At 61.0% G+C, this 17389-nt stretch overlaps 4 protein-coding genes across 9 annotated transcripts in view; 1 reads left to right on the top strand and 3 right to left on the bottom strand.

The window, feature by feature from the left end:
* Positions 1-17389, top strand: part of EMC10 (ER membrane protein complex subunit 10) — a 41573-nt gene that overhangs the window by 17913 nt on the left and 6271 nt on the right. The gene's annotated exons all lie outside the window — the stretch shown is intronic.
* On the bottom strand, positions 3532-7731 carry JOSD2 (Josephin domain containing 2). 6 transcript variants are annotated; one of them, XM_032612960.1, is made up of 5 exons: positions 7449-7718; positions 6724-6886; positions 5049-5174; positions 3925-4119; positions 3532-3822 (listed from the first exon to the last, which is right to left on the bottom strand). In XM_032612960.1, exons 2-5 carry the CDS (start codon positions 6867-6869, stop codon positions 3723-3725), a joined length of 567 nt encoding a protein of 188 aa, XP_032468851.1. In that variant the 5' UTR covers positions 6870-6886; positions 7449-7718; the 3' UTR covers positions 3532-3722. The 6 variants fall into 6 exon arrangements, with proteins under 6 accessions (XP_032468851.1, XP_032468850.1, XP_032468849.1 ...); XM_032612959.1 differs by having other exon boundaries at positions 6724-6883; XM_032612958.1 differs by having other exon boundaries at positions 7491-7717.
* On the bottom strand, positions 7974-10316 carry ASPDH (aspartate dehydrogenase domain containing). Its single transcript, XM_032612894.1, has 7 exons — positions 10187-10316; positions 9682-9826; positions 9339-9423; positions 9097-9246; positions 8794-9014; positions 8570-8724; positions 7974-8156 (listed from the first exon to the last, which is right to left on the bottom strand). The coding sequence occupies exons 1-7, from the start codon at positions 10239-10241 to the stop codon at positions 8113-8115; spliced, it is 855 nt and encodes a 284-aa protein (XP_032468785.1). The 5' UTR covers positions 10242-10316; the 3' UTR covers positions 7974-8112.
* LRRC4B (leucine rich repeat containing 4B) overlaps positions 13108-17389 on the bottom strand; it is a 39033-nt gene continuing 34751 nt past the window's right edge. Inside the window, exon 3 of the mRNA XM_032612699.1 lies at positions 13108-15640. Coding sequence (XP_032468590.1) covers positions 13799-15640 — 1842 coding nt within the window. The 3' untranslated portion in view covers positions 13108-13798. The remainder of the gene's footprint in view (positions 15641-17389) is intronic.

The following is a 17389-nucleotide window of genomic DNA, read 5'->3' as shown; positions in this document are numbered from 1 at the left end:
ATCGGAAGAGACAGAAAGACAGATGGAGAGACGAGAGGAAGAGAGAGAGAGACACACGGGAAAGTCGGAGAGAGAGGGGCAGCGCTGTGCAGGCGGGACGCGGGGAGTCAGGAAGGAGCGCGGCCCCTCTCACCTGGCATCGCTGGCGGCCACCCCTCAGGGCCCGACCCGGTGATTTAAGGGGTGCCCTGGGGGCGGGGCTGCACCCCTCACTGCCTTATCTGGCTAGCCCCGGGCTCTGTCCAAGAGCTAAATTGGGCCTCAGCTGTCAGCACCCGGGAGCACGGGACAGCTGTCACCTCCCCCTGCACCTTCCGCGTGACCGGACCCCCTCCTTCCCTCCTGCAACCAGGCGGGCACAGAGACGCCCCTGGGGGCCTGCGTGGGACGCCCCCAAAGGGAAACGGGATCCCCAGGAGCCCCCGCCAACCGATGCTCTGGGACCAGCCTGGCTGGGCACCCTGGGACAAGGGACAGCCTGACTCAGGCTTGTGAGAAGTGAGGTGGCCCCAGCAGGTGGGGGCTTTCAAGGCTGCATGGGCCTGTCTGCACCCACCATAAGGGGCAAACAGTAAGCGCTCAATCCATGCGCTGGCCCAGCCTGCAGAGCAGGAGGGGTTAGCGCCTGGGGGGGAGCTGGGAGCAGGAGGAGGGAGGCTGCAGGGACCCCCACGCCCCCTTCCCAGGTCCCACCCTTGCCCTCTGGGCTCCCGCTCTGACCATATTAGGCCACCACTGAGAAGGCACCTGGGGAGGTCACTCAGGCCCAGGAATAGAAACACTCAGGGAGCCCCGCCAGGCTGTCTGGGACCAGATGGGACAGGCGACAGGCACAGGGGGCAGGAGGGGGCCCCAGAAGCTGAGAGCGACACGGAGAGACAGAAACACCCAGAAAGAGAGCCCAAGAGAGGGACCCAAAGGGAGGGACAGAGGGAGTCAGAGACTGGGCGGGTGTTGGGGGCACCCCTGAGTTGGGGTGTCCCGGGACCCCAGCAGTTTCCCCTCACGTGCTGCTTGACTTTTCACTTTACAAGTTGCCCTTTGACCTCTGAGGTCTTGGGAACCAGAGCCCGCCAAGCCCAAGTGCCCCCATCACCACGGGTCAGCATGTCCTGCCGGCACCTGCTCCTGCCTTCTTTCTTGTGTCCCTCTCAGAATTTACTGTCTGGGTGGAGCACAGCCTGAGGCGGGCCCGGGGAGATGCCCCCAGCTGGGCCCTGCCTGCCTCTCCCTGCCCACGGCCTCCCTGTGCCTCCAGGTCCCCCATATCTGCCTGCCACCTAGTGGGGGGCCCCTCTTTTGCCCATGTTCCTCCCTCACAGTCTTAGGCCCATGACCCCTAAAACTGCAAGAAACAGAGGCTGAGAGACAGCTGGAGGAGATGGGGAGAAAAACCGAGAGATGGATGCAGAGGGAGACCCAGAGAGAGCAAGAGACAGGGACTCAGAGACAGAAAGACAGACGGGGATGGGGGCCATCTCCTGGGTCCCTGACCCTGGTCCTCCTCCCCTGATGTTACCCAGCCTGTCACACTCCTTACATCCCCCTGAGCTCAGCATGTCCCCCACACCCACTCCTCCTCCCTCGGTCCCATCTGTCCCCCAGGCCCCAGGGCCAGACACTGGGTCCTCCTCCCCTGCCCGTCTCCCACCCCCAGAGCCTGCCCTGATTCTCTTGTCACCTCCACTCTGCCCCCAGGGTCCTGAACTCAGGCCCTGACTCGTCCTCTCCCACTGGGACCCTCAGCCTCCTCCCGGGCCTCCCAGCCTCCAGCCTTCCCCCACATGGCCCCAGAGGGTCTTTCTGCACTCAGGACCGACCTGCCCCCCTGCTCACAGCCCTACCCATTGCCCTGGACCAGGTCCAGCCCCTCAGCTGCTCTTGGAGGCCCTGTGGGCTGTGGACCTGCCAGGATCCACCCTTATCTCTTTATCACCTCCTCAAATAGCTACTGGAGAAATCATCTCCCTCAACATTCCAGGTCTCAATCTGGGCTGTTTCTAATTCTGGAATGGGCCCTCCCTCCCTTCCCACTGGCTCCCTGGAGAACACCCCTCAGCCAGCTCCCCCAGGACCCCTCATCTTCCTGTGGCCCCCCACCTTGTCCCATGGGACCCCTATTAAAACACCCCACCACTGTGACTGGGGGTCTTTACATCCATCCCCTTGTGTCTTCCTCCCAGCCCGAGAGCTGAGGAGGGCAAGCATCCAGCTGCACAGGCCAGACCCGGAGGGACAGGGGGCCCTGGGGGAAGGGTACAGGACAGGATGGGGGCTGCTCAGGGGAGACTGTGGAGAGGACACCCAGTGGGAGTCTGTCCTTCCTCTGCTCAAGTCCCACTGGCCACCATCTTCCCCCTCCGTCACCTCTCCACCCTCTCTCTCCCTCGCTCCCTCAGTTCCAGCCACACCAGCATGCCTCAGGACCTTTGCACTGCCTGTTCTCTACCTGGAATGCTTCTCCTGCAGACCTCTCCGTACCTGCCTCTCTCCCTTCCCTTCTTCCAGTCTTTGCTCAAACACCTCCTCAGCAACACCTTCCACTGCCCTGAGGAATTCTACGCTGTGTTCCTTTTCCTGGTGTTCCTTTCCCTGGCTACTCTAGCAAAGGTAGTGGCTTATAACAACACACATTGATTCTCTTACATTTCTGGAGGTCGGAAGTCCAAAATGAGTCTCACTGGGTTAGAGTCAAGCTGTGGGCAGGGCTGGTTCCTTCTGGGAGCCTGGGGGAGAATCCGTTTCCTTGTGTATTTCACCTCCTAGAGCCTAGAGGCTAGCTAGAGGCTAGAGCCTAGAGCCTAGAGGCTGCCTGCGTTTCCTGGCCCGTGACCCCTCTTGTCTCAAAGTGCCTCCCTCCGTGTAGCATCTCTTTGATGCTGCTTCCTTAGTCATGTCTGAGATTCTCCTCTCCAACCTCCACTTTTTTTTTTTTTTTTTTGGCTGCACTGCCGTGCATGTGGTGTTGACCAGGGATTGAACCCAGGCCCCCTGCCGTGGAAGAGTGGAGTCTTAACCACTGGACCACCAGGGAAGTCCCGTGCTTGCTTCACTTTTAATGGCCCTCAGGATTACATCGGGCCGATTCAGACAATGCAGGATAATTTCCCGATTTTAAGGTCAGCGGATTAGCAACCTTCGTTCCCGTTCCCCTTTGCCACGCATCTGAACATATTCGCAGGTTCCGGGGATGAGGATTTGGACATCTTTTGGGGCCATGACTGCAGTTGGTAGATGAGTTGGGAGTCAAGAAGTAAACCTTCTCCTTCTCCTTGGGGCTTATCTCCCTAAACACCCTGGACTGCGTCTCTCTGTTCACTCCTGGTCTCTCCCAGGTGCCTCGAGAGGGCAGGCATTTGCATTGTTTTCCCCTGGGCCCACCACCATGAGGAAACTGAGGCCCGAGAGATGAGTGACCAAGCCGGGAGGTGGCAGAGAGCTCTGATCCTGGCCAGGCCTGCCTGGGTCTCTCTGATAAACCAGCGTAACTGAAGGAAAGGGGCCCCCAGTGAGACTCAGGCCAGGCTGGGAGCAAATCATCCATCTGGTTTATTGAGGCAGCAGTGGCATGTGGGGGGTGGGGAGGGGATGCGAGGAAGGGGCTGGGACCTCCGCTGGGTCCAGGAGGTGCGGGGCCTGGCCCTTCCCCCGGCGCTGGGAACCGAATGTGGATGCGCGGGGGGCCACGCCCACGGGCGGCCGTGGTCCCCTCCTCCTCGGGGTCAGTCTGTCCGCAGCCAGGAGCCCTTCTCCTCCACCTCCTTGGTCACCACCAGCAGTACCTCGCACAGGCCCTGAGCCAGCGCGGCTGCCAGGAAGGCCCTGGGCGGAGAAACAAGGAGACTGAGGCCTGGGGGGTGCCTGGGGGTGCCCCCCGGGGAGAGGTGTCTGGCGCCCAGCCCTGGAGTCACCCCCTCTCCTCACCTGACACCATCCTCGTTGCCCAGGACCTCGGGCGCCTGCAGCTTGGAGTCCAGGTTGTAGTAGACGCCGTCCACCTGGCGCAGGGCCACCCAGTGCCGCCGGCGCAGCGGCAGGGAGAGCAGCCCCAGGGACACAGGCGAGGGCAGGTTCAGGATCAGCCCCAGCACCCGGGGCAGCGCCAGCTGGGACAGGGGCCTGCATGGCGGGGCAGGGATGCCACGGTCAGGGCCCGGCCTCTGCAGGCGCCCGCCAGCCCAGCGTTACCAGGTGTGGGGGGCCCAGGCTGGTGGCAGCGGTGGCTGCCCGAGCCACCCAGGGACTCTCTTCCGCCGACCCACCCCTTGCTTCCTTCTACTCACCTGCTCGCCCTCCCCACCCAGACCTCCCAGTCAGCCACCCCCCACCCGGCAACTCCCCCTTCACCATCCACCATCTGCCTGTCCATCCATTACCCGTCCCTTATGCACCTATCTCCATCCATCCAAGCGCCCAACAACTCCACCACGCACCCCATTCCCCATCCGCTCCTGACACATCTACTGCTGATTCTACCCATTATCCATCCATTATACAGCACCTGCCCACCCACTCACCCATCCAGGCCTCCCAGCCATCTAACAATCACCCACCATCCAGCCCATCAACGCTTCACCCCGTCATCATCCACCCACTGATTCAATCAGCCAGCAGCCAGCCAGCAGCCCAGCGGCTTCTCCACCGTCCACCCAACGCTTCATTCATCCTTTCCGTCCACGCATCCATCCATTTATCCGTTCGTCTACCCAACCGCCTATCTGGTAACCACTGCCTACCAACTGTTCATCCTTTACTCACTCAGCCACTCAGCCACCCAACCATTCGTATCATCCCATCACCCAACCACCTACCCAGCACATCCAGCCACCCATTCACCATGCACTTACCCAGTTACCATCAGCCTATCCCGTTGACCATCGAGTCATCCCTCTGCCACCTCCCAACCCCTCGGTCTGCCAGCCGTCCATGATCCACCCATGCAAACCTTCCACCCATCCCCTCCTCCTGCTTTGTCCCACACTGACCACCATCACACCGCACCCACTGTGCCAAGCTCAGCACACAGGACACAGTGCTTTCGGTCGCACCTCCTTCTATCCCACCACACGGCGGCCAGGCCCTGCCCCTGCAGGGCGGCCATGATCACGTTGACGTCATAGTTGCCGGTGCCCAGGAGGCTGCGATGGGGGTTCAGCCGGGAGTCTGGGGCCAACCTGGTTGGGAGGTGGTCAGGGCCTCCTGAGTTGGGGGTTCTCTGGAAAGGCCTCCCCCTCCCCCACAAAGCCAAAGAGTCCCAGGGTCCGTGAGTCACCCTGCCTTGGGACTCTTCCCTCTCCTCAATCCCCGTGGCTCATCAGCCCCAAGCCCTGCTCCTGTCCCCGTACCCTCTCTGCCCTGGCCTCGAGGATGTGTGCCCTGTCCCTCCCCCAGCTTCCAATCCTCCCCCTCCTGGGGGCTCTTTCTACACCCAGCATTGCCTCGGCCCTGCCCCTGCTCCCAGCCCTTCCTGGCACCCCCGTCACCCCAGGAGAGAGCCCCAGCCCTTCAGCCTGGCCTTGCAGACCTGTCCCCTGCTGGCCTCCTGGCTTCAGGCCCACCCCACCCGTTGTAGCCACCTGTCCCCAACCACATCTCCTGTGCTGCTACCCCCAGCCTTTCGTCCAGCTGTCCCCAAGCCCAGGAGGCCCACCCCACCACCACTTGTCTCTCTGGGCTCTACCTCCTCTGGACAATGGCACCTTTGTTCTGTCTCTGGGCCTTTGGTGGGCAGGGCAGGGGGAGGGGTCGGAGAGGGGAAAGTCGTGTATTCTTTTTCTGTGTATCTGTTTCCCTGGCTTCCCTCAGCGCAGGGCTCATAGCGGACTTATCTCTGGGTCTCCAGCATGGCCTTGCCATGAAAGAGTTGATTGATCCCTGCTTTGAATGACAGAGGAGACGAATACGTTCTAAAATAATCAGTCCGAGGGGCTGGGACTTTGCCTGAGCATGCTGGGGCAGCGGCACGGGCACAGGAGGGCCGTGAGCAAGAGATGGGGAGAAAGGGTCATCTCTGTTGTAGGATCATGCTGGGAATTGACTGGAGGGGAGAGACTGGAGGCTGAGGGGAGGGTCTAGGAGATGATGGGGCCAGAGCTGTGGGGACAGAGAGGAGGGGATCCGGCAGAGAGATAACAAAGGAGTGATGTTTGAAATCTTGAGGAGTGAGGAGGAACATTCCAGGCTGCCAAGAGGAGAAAGCTGTGCCAGGCAGAAAGAATAGCCTGTGCAAAGGCCCAGAGGCACCGTGGCGGGGCTCTTTCGGGGACTGGAGAGGAACTTGCTTGGAGGGGAGCAGTGAGATACGAAGCGACAGAGACGGGTGGGGATCACAGCACACAGGGTTTTGGTTATCAAACTGCAGAGCTTGGGACTTCTGCCAGTGTGCTGGGGAGCCACGGGAGCACTGGGAGCAGGAGAGGGGCAGGGTCACCGCGGGAGCTCTATGTAGCCTGGACTGAACGAGATAAACCGGAAGCTGGGAGGCCAGAGGAGAGTGGGGGATGAGGGCCCACATAAAAGGATGTGGCCTGATCTGGGGCTGAGGCGAGAGGGGTGAACAGGCGTAGGAGGCACTCTCAATCTCTGAGTCCCAGAGTCCAGCCCAGGCAGGGGATGGGGCAGCAGAAAGCCCCGGGGCTCTGCCCCTGCCTTGCTGAGACCCAGGTGGGTTGCCCCACCTCTGTGAGCCCTGCTTCTCCAGGGGTTGGGGTGGGTGATGGTCACCTCTTGCAGATCTCATCGGCAGCCTCCTGGCTGAAGAGCTGCTGCTGCAGGACGTTGTTGAGGGCGTGGACGGCACAGAGCTCCAGGCGTTGCCGTTCGTGGTAAACGGAGGGCGGGCTTGGCTGAGCTCCTGGGGCCTGGGACATGCCGTGCTCGGCTCCTGCTTGGGGATGAGGGTGGGGGAAAAGGTACTCGGCCCTGGGATCAGGAAGCTGAACCTGCCAGCACGCCCTGGGGGCACCGTCATTGAGTGGGGGCTCAGGCAGCCTGAGCGGCCGCCGGGCCACTGACTGCTTTCCTGGCGCTCTCCTGGCAACAGAGTACCTCCATCCCCTATTTCTAGGAAAAAAGCTCTCTCTTCTGCTCACTTAGCAACAGAGGACCACCCCCGCCACATCCCTAAGTGAAAGGGTCCCCTATGGTGGTCACCTAGCAACAGAGAACCCCCCTCCCCTGTCCCTAGGTAACAGGCTTCCTCTCTGGTTACCTAGCAGCAGAGGACCCCCCCCCCCCCCACTAGGTAACCAGTCTCTCCTCAGGTTACTTAGAGGAAGCAATAGAGGAAGGCTCCTCCCCTGTCTCTAGGTAACAGGGTCTCTTCTGGTCGCCTAGCAACAGAAGACTCCCCTCCCCTGTCACTGACCAACAGTTCTCTCCTCCTGTCACCTGGCAACAGGGCCCCCTCCCCGGACACCGAGTAACAGAGCGCTCTCCCCGACCCGTACCCCAACCGTGGCGCTAGCCCGTTGCCTAGCAACGACCCTCACCCCGCCTGCCTCTCTGTTCCCCCGAACCGGGGGCTCCCGCATCCCCCTGGTCGGCGGCTCTGGCCTCCGAGAACAGGGCGGGCAGCACCGCGGTGACTGGGCAGGAGGGACGGAGTACAGCTCCCGGCGGCCCCCGCGAGCCGGACTACGACTTCCGGCGACCCTCGCGAGAGCTCTTGCTCCGCACGGAACGCCCGGGCGGCGTGGCCCGGAAGTTCGCTGTCGCCCCCGAGAACGCGGGACTACAACTTCCGTTGGCGCCCGCGGTGAGTCCCGGAAATGTGCCCTGAGGCGACCCTCTCCTTCGCACACTTCCACGCCCCCTGCTACTCGAAGGATTATGGGAAATGTAGTGAATAGGCTCTCCCGATAGCTTCCAGGGGTGTTGCTACTCTGTATGCCCGCTCCCTGTGATGACATCATGCCTAGTGTGAAGACAAAGCGTGACGTCACAGAAGGGAAACAAGTGATCAGACACCAGACTATGCAGGGAGAAGAGTCTCCAATATTTACTGAGACAGGAGGGAGGTCTGGGGATACTGAGGCAGCAGCCGGGCGGTGGCGGTGGGAGTGGGAGGTAAATAATGAGATGAGGATGTTCTCTTGGGAAGGAGGAGGCTTCTTAGCAGAGATGGATCCCCGGCTTGGAGGGCAGGTGGCAACAGCCTGCGGAGGAGATACGGGGAATGAAAGGCTGAGACAGAGAAATAAGGAGTGACAGACACTTGGAAGAAGGGACAGACCAAGGTGGAGACCTAGAGGGAGGGACTGAGACCCAGAGAGAGGCACCACATTCCAGAGATAGAGGGACAGAGACCTGGGGGGTAGACAGAGACTCACATGCTAGAGGCCCAGACAGAGGGGGACACAGAGGCTCGGAGAGAGGAGACTTGGACAGAGATAGAGATCTATAAAGATTCAGCGTCGTGTAGTAGAAGGTTAAGGAGACTAAGGAATAAAGATCAATCGATAGAGACAGAATCAGAACTGCAGACTCAGAGAGCCTGAGACCCAAGCTCTGGAGAGCACAAGAGCCCAGGGCTTGGGGAGAGGAGCGCCGGGGAGGAGCGTGGCCGCACCCAGGAGGCTGCGCCAGAAGGTGGTGATGGTGGCAGAACCGGTGACAGCGCCTGGCTCGCTGGGGTTCTCTCTGTGGGTGTGCACAGCAAAGCTTCGGCCTTTGGGGCCCGGGGGTCCGCTCAGCTCCACATCCACCACATGCATGTCCTTGAGGCTGGGGCAAGCAGGGTGGTCAGTCCGGCTGGCCTGGCCCCAGCCCAGACCCCCGCTCAGCTTCGCTCACCTGAAATCGGCCACAAGCACTCCGATCACACGGTCGAAGCCCAGGCTGGGGGCGGCCAGGGCAGCGGCAGCCATGGTATTGGAGTTTCGGGGGGCAAGGGGGCAGAGCCCGCGGACAGGGCCTTCATAGAGCACAGTGCGAGGCCCAGTGCTGTGCGCCGTAGCCAGGGGTCCCTCAAGCCGGAAGCCATCAGGGTGTGTGGCCATGGTGACACGGAGGCTCTGGAAGTGAGAGCCAGAGTCGGGGGGACTGGGGGTCTCTGTTGGCCCCCTCCGGTTCCCAGGGAGCCCAGCAGGCCCTCACCTGGAGGCCCCCGGCTTCGTCCAATCTGGCGATGTCCTCAGTGCCCCAGAGGGCCCCCCGGGCCACGAACACAGCGTGGCCCCAGCAATGCGAGGCCTCCAGGAGCTGCCGCTCTGTGGCCTGGTCAGCCAGGGCTGAGGGGGATCCCACCTGGGGCAGATGAAGGTAGGGAGGGGCTGAGGTCAGGAGATGGATCCTACTTTAGGGCGGGGTGGTGCCAAGGCGGAAGACACAGAGCTCACCAGGAGATTGGCATAGCGCAGGATTTCTGCCCCAGATTCGTGGATTATTTTGGGATGGGCCACTTCCACCACAAGGTCAGGGTGCCTGGGAGAGGGGAGAGAGGCAGCGAGGACCTTGAAGAGGTATTAGACCTCCCCTCCCCAGATTCCCAGAGTCTATGGAGGCCTGTCACTCTTCGCCCTGGCCTGGGAAGGGAAATAAGACAGAGGCTTGTGCTATTTCACATTTGGGTGAACCAAGGTCCAGAGAGGGTAAGGGAATCACATGAGAGCACACAGCACCTAAGGGAGGCCAGAACAGCAGCTTCAGAGAGTCCCATTCTCTCACAGCGAGGTCACTGACCTCTCCCCGAGGGCAGCAAGGTTCTGGAGCTGAAGGGTAGGGGGCACACTCCCCGCCATTCGTCCTGGGTCACGATTCCAGACAAAAACAAGTTCTAGGCCCAGTTCTGGTCCCTGAGTCAGCAAGTGGGAGACCAGGGACTGTCCTGGGGAGAAGGAAAGAGACTCAGAGAGAGGGGCACAGAGACCCAGAGAGCGGGGGACGGAGACCTGGAGAGGGGGGGACAGAGGCCCGGAGAGGGAATGACAGAGGTGAGGGAGGGAGTTCATTGACCCAGAGTCGGGGGACACAAAAACTTAGGTGGGGGGCAGAGACTCAGAAAGGGGAGGACGGAGATCCCGAGGGGGCTGGAGCCACGCGGTGAGAAGTGGAAGACACTTAGGCAGCCAGAGGCAGCCAAGCCACAGATAAAGACACAGAAGAAAAGTATGTTTGTGGAGGACAGGGGCTTTTGAGGCTCTAGAAAGGGGCCTGGGGAAGAAGCCCCAGACAGTCAAGGACTCACCGAGGCGGCCGTAGCCCAGTATCCCCACCTTCCTCGGGACCGTGTTGAGAGCCATGCCCTTGGATTTGGTGGCCTGCGGTCAGAGCTCCGCAGCTGCTTGCTGCCTCCCATCCCCCCACCTCACCCCACACACGAGGTTTGGGCAGCGGCTGAACTTTGGACATTTGACCCTTGAGCCTCTCTGGAACCCTCCCCCTCCCCCGCTATGGCCCAGAGATGGGGGTGTGGGGGGCGCCACCTGGGGGCAGGATGAGAATCCTGGGAGGCAGTGGGCGAGATATTTTGGGGTTCCAGGCCCTGTGTGGCGCCCCCCCCCCCATGTATCCAGCCCATTCCTTCTCTGCATCACATCCTCTTCCTGCTGATGTGGAAAATTTCCTCTGCAGTCCCCTGCCCCCCTTTCTGGCCGGCCAGGTTGTCATGGAAACTGCATCCTGCTTGGGTTGGGGTAGACAGGGTTGGGAGCAAGAGAGAGGAGATGGTGACGGGGGACTCTGGGCTCTGTCTGTCCCCTTGCTCCTGTGTTTCCAATCCCTACCCTGCGGCCGCTCCCCGCCCCGTCCCCCCCCCCCCCCCCCCCCCCCCGTGCCTTGGCACCCGTGTTTGTCAGCATTCCTCCTCCAGTGTTTTCCTCCCTTGGTTCTGTCTCCATCTCAGATCTCTCTCACTCCCATCGCTGTCTCTCCACCTTTTCCCGCATCTCCATCCCTCCAGCTGCCGCCCTTGCCTCCTCTGGGCTGGCTGCCATTCTGTCTCCAGCCAGGCCCTCATCTCCCCCAAGGTCCGAGGGAGGCCTGGCCTGGTCATGACCCTCTCCCCACAAGACTGCAGGAGCTGGAGTTCGGCTCATCCTAGCCTCAGTGGGCCCCCAACTCCACCAGCTCCCATGGAGGGGTCCCTTCCCCCGGCCCCTCCTCGAACCTCCCTCCCTCCAGCCTGATCATACTTCTGTTCACCTTGCCTTCTCACCTTTTATCCTCCCCTCCCCCGGCCACGATGCCACCAGCCACCCCTCTTTCGCCCCCTTATATTCTCACTCCCATGCCCATCCCTCCGCTCTCCCCACCTCCCATGGCCAAGGAGAAGCCTGCGAGGCCTGTGGAGGCGCCGAGTGCCCCCCCAATGAGCCCCAGCCACGGCGCCTCGCGGGTGCCTGGCATCGGAAATGGAGGAGACTGCGGCAGTGTCGGCTCCCTGCCCCCCACCACCACCTGGTACCCGCTGCAGTGATACCATGGCAACCAGTATCTGGGGGCCCTGAAAGAGGACGAGAGAGAAAGAGAGCATGAGAGCGGGAGCGAGGGGGAGCCAGGCGTCGCACTAGAGGAGAGTCCCAAGCAGACAAGCCAGACAGATAGGGCCAGGGACCCCAGACATGTCGCGTTAGAGGGAGCTGCCACGGGTGATAAGGCAAGAATCTGCTTTAAGAGCTCCAGATGGGGGCGGTGGGGGGAGATAAGATGCTGTGGGGCAGAAACAGGCAGGGAGGAGGCGCAGGGCCAGGCGCACGGACCCGGTCCAGGCCCTCTCAGAGGACACAGGGCCCCGGTGGGGTCGTGGGGGCTTCCTGCCCGCTCCACCCTCAGTGGACTCCACAGGGTCTGGCCGTCCTGCGCATGCGCCAGGCCTGCCCTGTACGCGGGCCAGTCTGGGCCGAGGGGAGAATGGGGCTGAGACGAGAGCTGCTCCCGGGGGCCCAGCCCTGTGTGTCCGCAGCTGTGTCTGCCCAGAGCAGTGCCTCATCCTGCTTCCACTGGCCTCTGTCTGTCTGGACAGCGAGAAACGGCGGCCCTGGGGCGGGGACCTGGTGCTCTGGAGGCGGCAACGCTGGTACTTTGGGCTGCCCCAGCCGTACCAGCACCTGCGCAGTGGCCTAGCCGATCGCTGGTATTTGCTCCCACTCGCTGGCCTTCGTCTCTCCGAGGGCTCTGCCTCCTGCTGCTGAGTTAACAAGACGAAAGTTCAGCCCCCTCCTGCTCCGCTGGCCCCGCTGGCGCACCCCTCCCCCCAGCTCACTCCTCTGGTTTGGCTCTGAGATGGGATGAATTGCGTCCTCCCCTCCACGACCTGTGAATGTGACCTTATTTGGAAATAGGGTCTTTGCAGATGACCAGGATGAGGTTGTCTGGAGTAGGGTGGTTCCCAATCCAATGACTTATAAAGAGGGGAAATCTGGACACAGAGACACACATGCACACAGGGAAGGTGCTGTGGAGACTGGGGTGACACTGCCACCAGTCAAGGTACATCTGAGGCGACCAGAAGCTGGAAGAGGCAGAGAAGGACCTTCCCCAACAGGTTCTAGAGGGAGCACGGCCCTGCCCACACCTTGACCTTGGACTCTAGAACTGAGACACTAAATTCTGTCGTTCTGAGCCACCCAGTCTGTGGTACCTTGTAACGACAGCCCCAGGAGATAAGACCCCTAGGTTTCTTTTCTTTTCTTTTTTTTTTTTCTTTGCGGTATGCGGCCTCTCACTGCTGTGGCCTCTCCCGCTGCGGAGCACAGGCTCCGGACGCGCAGGCCCAGCGGCCATGGCTCACAGGTCCAGCCGCTCCGCGGCACGTGGGATCCTCCTGGACCGGGGCACGAACCCGTGTCCCCTGCATCGGCAGGCGGACCCTCAACCACCGCGCCACCAGGGAAGCCCCAAGCCCCCTAGGTTTCTGCTGTTAGGTGGGAGGTTGGGGGAGAGGACCCCAGTACATGCCTCAAAAGGGGTGCAGGCAGAATAAACACAAATGCCAGGCGTGCTGGGTGACCAAGCCCCTCTCTAGGGCCTCGGAGGTGAAAGGGTAGGGGCCTAAGACCACTCAGAGGTGCCGGCTCTCCCACTGACCTTCCAGATGGGGCCTGGAGTTTTCCATCTTCTCATTCTACTGCCCACCCATGTTCCCTTTCTTTTCTCTCTCCTCCATGCTTTCATAACCAAAAAAAAAAAATTTTTTTTAACTTTTTCCGTGTTTTTTTTTTTTAAAGTAATTACAGAGCAGGTAGTCGTTGACGCAAACCTCCCTTCAGTATCAAAAGAGTCTGTGGGGCAGGAGAGGGCTGGGGGCAACGGTGGGGGGCGGGCTGAGGCCGCCCCGCCCCCGGCCAATGGGGACCAGGGGCCGGGAATGGACTCCCCCAGGGCAGGGCCAGGGGCTCGGGAGGCTCTGACCACGTGGCTGTCTCTTCAGTTTAGAGGGCGGGGCTGGGGGTGGGGTGGGGACAGGCGTCAAACTGCAAAAACTGAATCGTAAAAGGAGGGCTGTTGGGGGTGAGGGGAGAGGACACCCCTGAAAAAAGCTCCTCTCTCCCCCGGAAGGCGGAGGGCCGGGAGCAGTTGGTCGGGAGAGCGAGGAGGAAAAGCGGAGGGTTCCGGCCACTCCCGTCCTGCATCCCCTCCCGCGACCAGGGAGGGGGGCGAGGCCGGAACCCCGGGGGTTCCATTCCCGGAGCCCCGCACTGTCCTCGCTGGGGCGAGATGCCCTGGGGTGCGGACGCGGGTGGGGCTCCGAGCTGCTTGCCCCGACCTCCCCTGTGCGGGGCTGGGGCTGGGGCTGGGGGCAGGGTCCCGGTCCGGCCCCCGCCCCGGGGGTGCCCCCTTGCCCGGCAGGCCGGAGGCTTCAGATCTGCGTCTCTTGCACGTTCTCCTTGGAACCGCTCTTGAAGAGCAGAGGTTCGTGGATGGAGTTGAGGCCGGGCGGACCCTTGCCCCCGCAGCTCCCGCCACTGGGGTTGCTGCTGTAGTGCGCCTTGAAGGCGGCCGCCACGTAGTGGTGGTGGTTGATGTGGTCGCGCTCCAGGGCGGGCAGGGCCAGGTGGCTGTCCCCGCCCACGCCACCCCCGCCGGCCACAGCGGCGGCGGCGGCCACGGACACGGCGGAGGCGGCGGGCAGCTCGTCCTCCACGTTGATGATCTCCACTGTGCGCGTGGGCCCGTGGTGCTTGTGGAGCTGGTGCTGCTTGCGCAGCTTGTAGAAGGCCACGAGCATCACGGCGGCCATGAACGTGATGGCCACGAAGCAGCCGATGATGATCTTGGTGGTCTTCATGACGTCGTCCAGGTCCTTGAGGGCGTTCTCCGTCACGTCCGTTATGGGCACCGTGAACGCCTTCTCCGTGGGGCGCGAGGAGCGCGGGGCGGGTGCCGTGGTGGACGACGAGGCCGGGCCGGCCGCCTCCCCCGGCCGGCCCCCGCCCCAGACGCCGTCCGTCGTGGGCCCCGGCGGCTCCTTCTCGGTCCCCCGCGGTTGCAGGGCCTCCTCCCCGGGCTGCGTTTCCAGGGTCTCCACCGTCACCGTGGTGAAGTAGGTGTAGCCGCCGCTGCCCCCGCCGCCGCCCCCGCCCCCGGGGCCGCCCCCGCCGCCCCCGGCGCCTCCAGCCGCCACGGGGTCCACGGCCGAGACGTTGAGCGTGGCCGAGGCGGTGGTGTTGCCGGCCGAGTTCGTCACCATGCAGGTGTACTGGCCCGTGTCCTGCACGGTGACGTTGGTGAAGTTGAGCGTGCCGTCGTGCAGGACAGAGATGCGCACGCGGTAGGAGCCGTGGGTCATGAGGGTGCCGTTGGGCGTCAGCCAGTTGACGGAGGTCATGGACGTGCCCGTGCGGCACTTGAGCTCGGCGGCCATGCCCTCGGTGACGTTGAGGTCCGTGGGCGGCTCCACGATGACGGGCGCGTAGCAGGTGAAGTGCGACTGGTCCAGCTCGCCGATGTAGCGCCCCTTGAGGCCGGCGGGCGCGTGGCAGCGCGCGCAGCACGTCGTGTTGCTGGGCACCGTCTCCTTGAGCCACCAGCTCAGCCAGAGCACGTCGCAGTTGCAGTGCCAGGGGTTGTGGTTCAGGTGGACGCGCTCGAGGCGGTGCAGGGGCGTGAAGAGGTCGTGGGGCAGCGACATCAGGTTGTTGTGGGACAGGTTGAGCTCCTCCAGCGACTTGAGGTCGTCGAAGGCGTTGCGCTCGATGGTGGCCACCTGGGCGTGCATCAGCCACAGCTTGCGCAGGCTGGTCAGGCCCTGGAAGGAGCCCGGGCGGATCAGGTCCAGCCGGTTGCCCGACAGCTCCAGCTCCTCCAGGCGCACCAGGGCCGTCAGGTTGGGGATGTCCTTGAGGTTGCACATGCCCAGGTTGAGGTAGCGCAGGTTCACCAGGCCCTCGAAGGCTGCCTCGGAGATGTACTCCAGCCGCTTGAGCTCGCCCAGGTCGAGGCGGCGCAGCGAGGGCACGCGGTTGAAGGCGTACGACGGGATGCTCTCAATGGGGTTGTTCCGCAGCCAGAGCTCCCGCAGCTTGGACAGGTACTCGAAGGCCTGCGTGGGCACTGTCGTCAGCCGGTTGTCGAACAGCTCCAGGGTGTTGAGGCTGGGCAGCCCGTTGAAGGCGCCCACCTCGATCTTGCGCACCAGGTTCTTACTCAGCTGCAGGATCTCCAGGTGCCGCAGGTGTTTGAATGTGTCCGTCCGGATCACCTGGGGTCGGGAAGGGGCGACACCATCAGTGATACTGATACTAACAGAGTCGACCACAGAGGGTTTTAAAAAATTTTTATTTTATTAAAGTATAGTTTATTTATTTATTTATCTATTTTTTGACTGCGCCCTGTGGCTTGCAGGATCTTAGTTCCCTAACCAGGGATCGAACCCGAGTCCCCTGCGGTGCGAGCACGGACTCCCAACCACTGGACCGCCAGGGGAGTCTCTAAAGTATAGTTGATTTAATGTTGATTTCTAATGTAAAGCAAAGTGATTCAGTTGTACATATATGAAAATATATGTACATATTCATATATGAAAAAGAATATATATACACATTCTTTTCCATGATGGTTTATCACAGGATATTGAATATAGTTCTCTGTGCTATACGGTAAGACCTTGTTGTTTATCCATTCTATATATAATACTTTGCATCTGCTAATCCCAAACTCCCACTCCAACCCTCCCCCCTCCCCCCTCCCCCTTGGCAACCACGCGTCTGTTCTTTATGTCTGGATCACAGAGTTTTGGGTGCTGGTGAGGGTGCTGAGCCTCCCCATCTCTCCACCTTTGCTGTAAGACCATGAGCTCACCGTGGAAAGCAGTTTGATGGTTCCTTATAAAGTTAAATAGAGAGTTAGTTGCACAGGACCTGGCCATTCTACGCCCGAGTATTTCCGCAAGAGAAATGACAGCAGATATCCATCCAAAGGCCTGTGACGGGTGCCTGCAGCATCTGTGTTCATTACAGCCTAAGCCGGAAATGACCCAGTGTCCGGCAGCAGGTGAAGGGCCCATGCTCTATGTCTGTAGGATGGAACACTATGGCTCAGCAATGACAAGGAATGAACTTTCCACACAGTGACTTGGATGAATCTCATGGGCGTCAGGTTGAGCAAAAGCAGGCAGATGCCAAGGAGCACGTGCCGTAGGACCCTGTCCATTCCACAAGCGTGCGCGCGCGCGTGTGTGCGTGTGTGTGTGTGCGCGTGTGTGTGTGTGTGTGTGTGTGTGTGTGTGTGTTGGGGCAGGGGGAGGACAGTCTGGGAAGGGGCACGAGAGAACTTTCCGGGCTGATAGAAATGTCCCTAGTTGGGGTGGTGCCTACAAGGGTGAATGTAACTGTCAAAACTCCCCAAACTGGGGACTTCCCTGGTGGTCCAGTGGTTAAGAATCCACCTTTCAATGCAGGGGATGTGGATTCGACCCCTGGTAGGGGAAATAAGATCCCACATGCCGTGGGGCAAATAAGCCCGTGCGCCAACTAAGCCCGCGGCGCATTACAGCTAGAGAGAAGCCCGCGAGCCGCGACGAAGAGCCCGCATGCCGCAACTAAGACCTGATGGGGCCAAATAAATAAATATTAAAAAGAAAACAAAACTCCCCAAACTGTACCCATAACATGAGAGACATTTTATTCTATGTAAATTACACCTCAATCAAAAAGATTAAAAATAGGGAACTCCCTGGCCGTCCAGTAGTTAGGACTCTGCGCACTCCTTGTGGAGGGCCTGGGTTTGATCCCTGGTTGGGGAACTAAAATCCCACAAGCCGTGTGGCATGGCCAAAAAAAAAAAAAAAGATTAAAAATAGTTATACCAGCAGCTAACATGCATCGGGCACTTCCTGGGTGCCAGACGCTGTTCTAAGTGCTTTAGAGCCGACAACTCAATCCTCCAAACTGCCCTGTGAGATAGGTACTTATTCAATACACACAATTCTGAAATCCACAGAGCTCTGAAA

The sequence above is a fragment of the Phocoena sinus genome, chromosome 19 (genome assembly GCF_008692025.1).
Source record: "Phocoena sinus isolate mPhoSin1 chromosome 19, mPhoSin1.pri, whole genome shotgun sequence".
Lineage (NCBI taxonomy): Eukaryota > Metazoa > Chordata > Mammalia > Artiodactyla > Phocoenidae > Phocoena > Phocoena sinus.
This window is presented reverse-complemented; position numbering and strand designations above follow the sequence as displayed.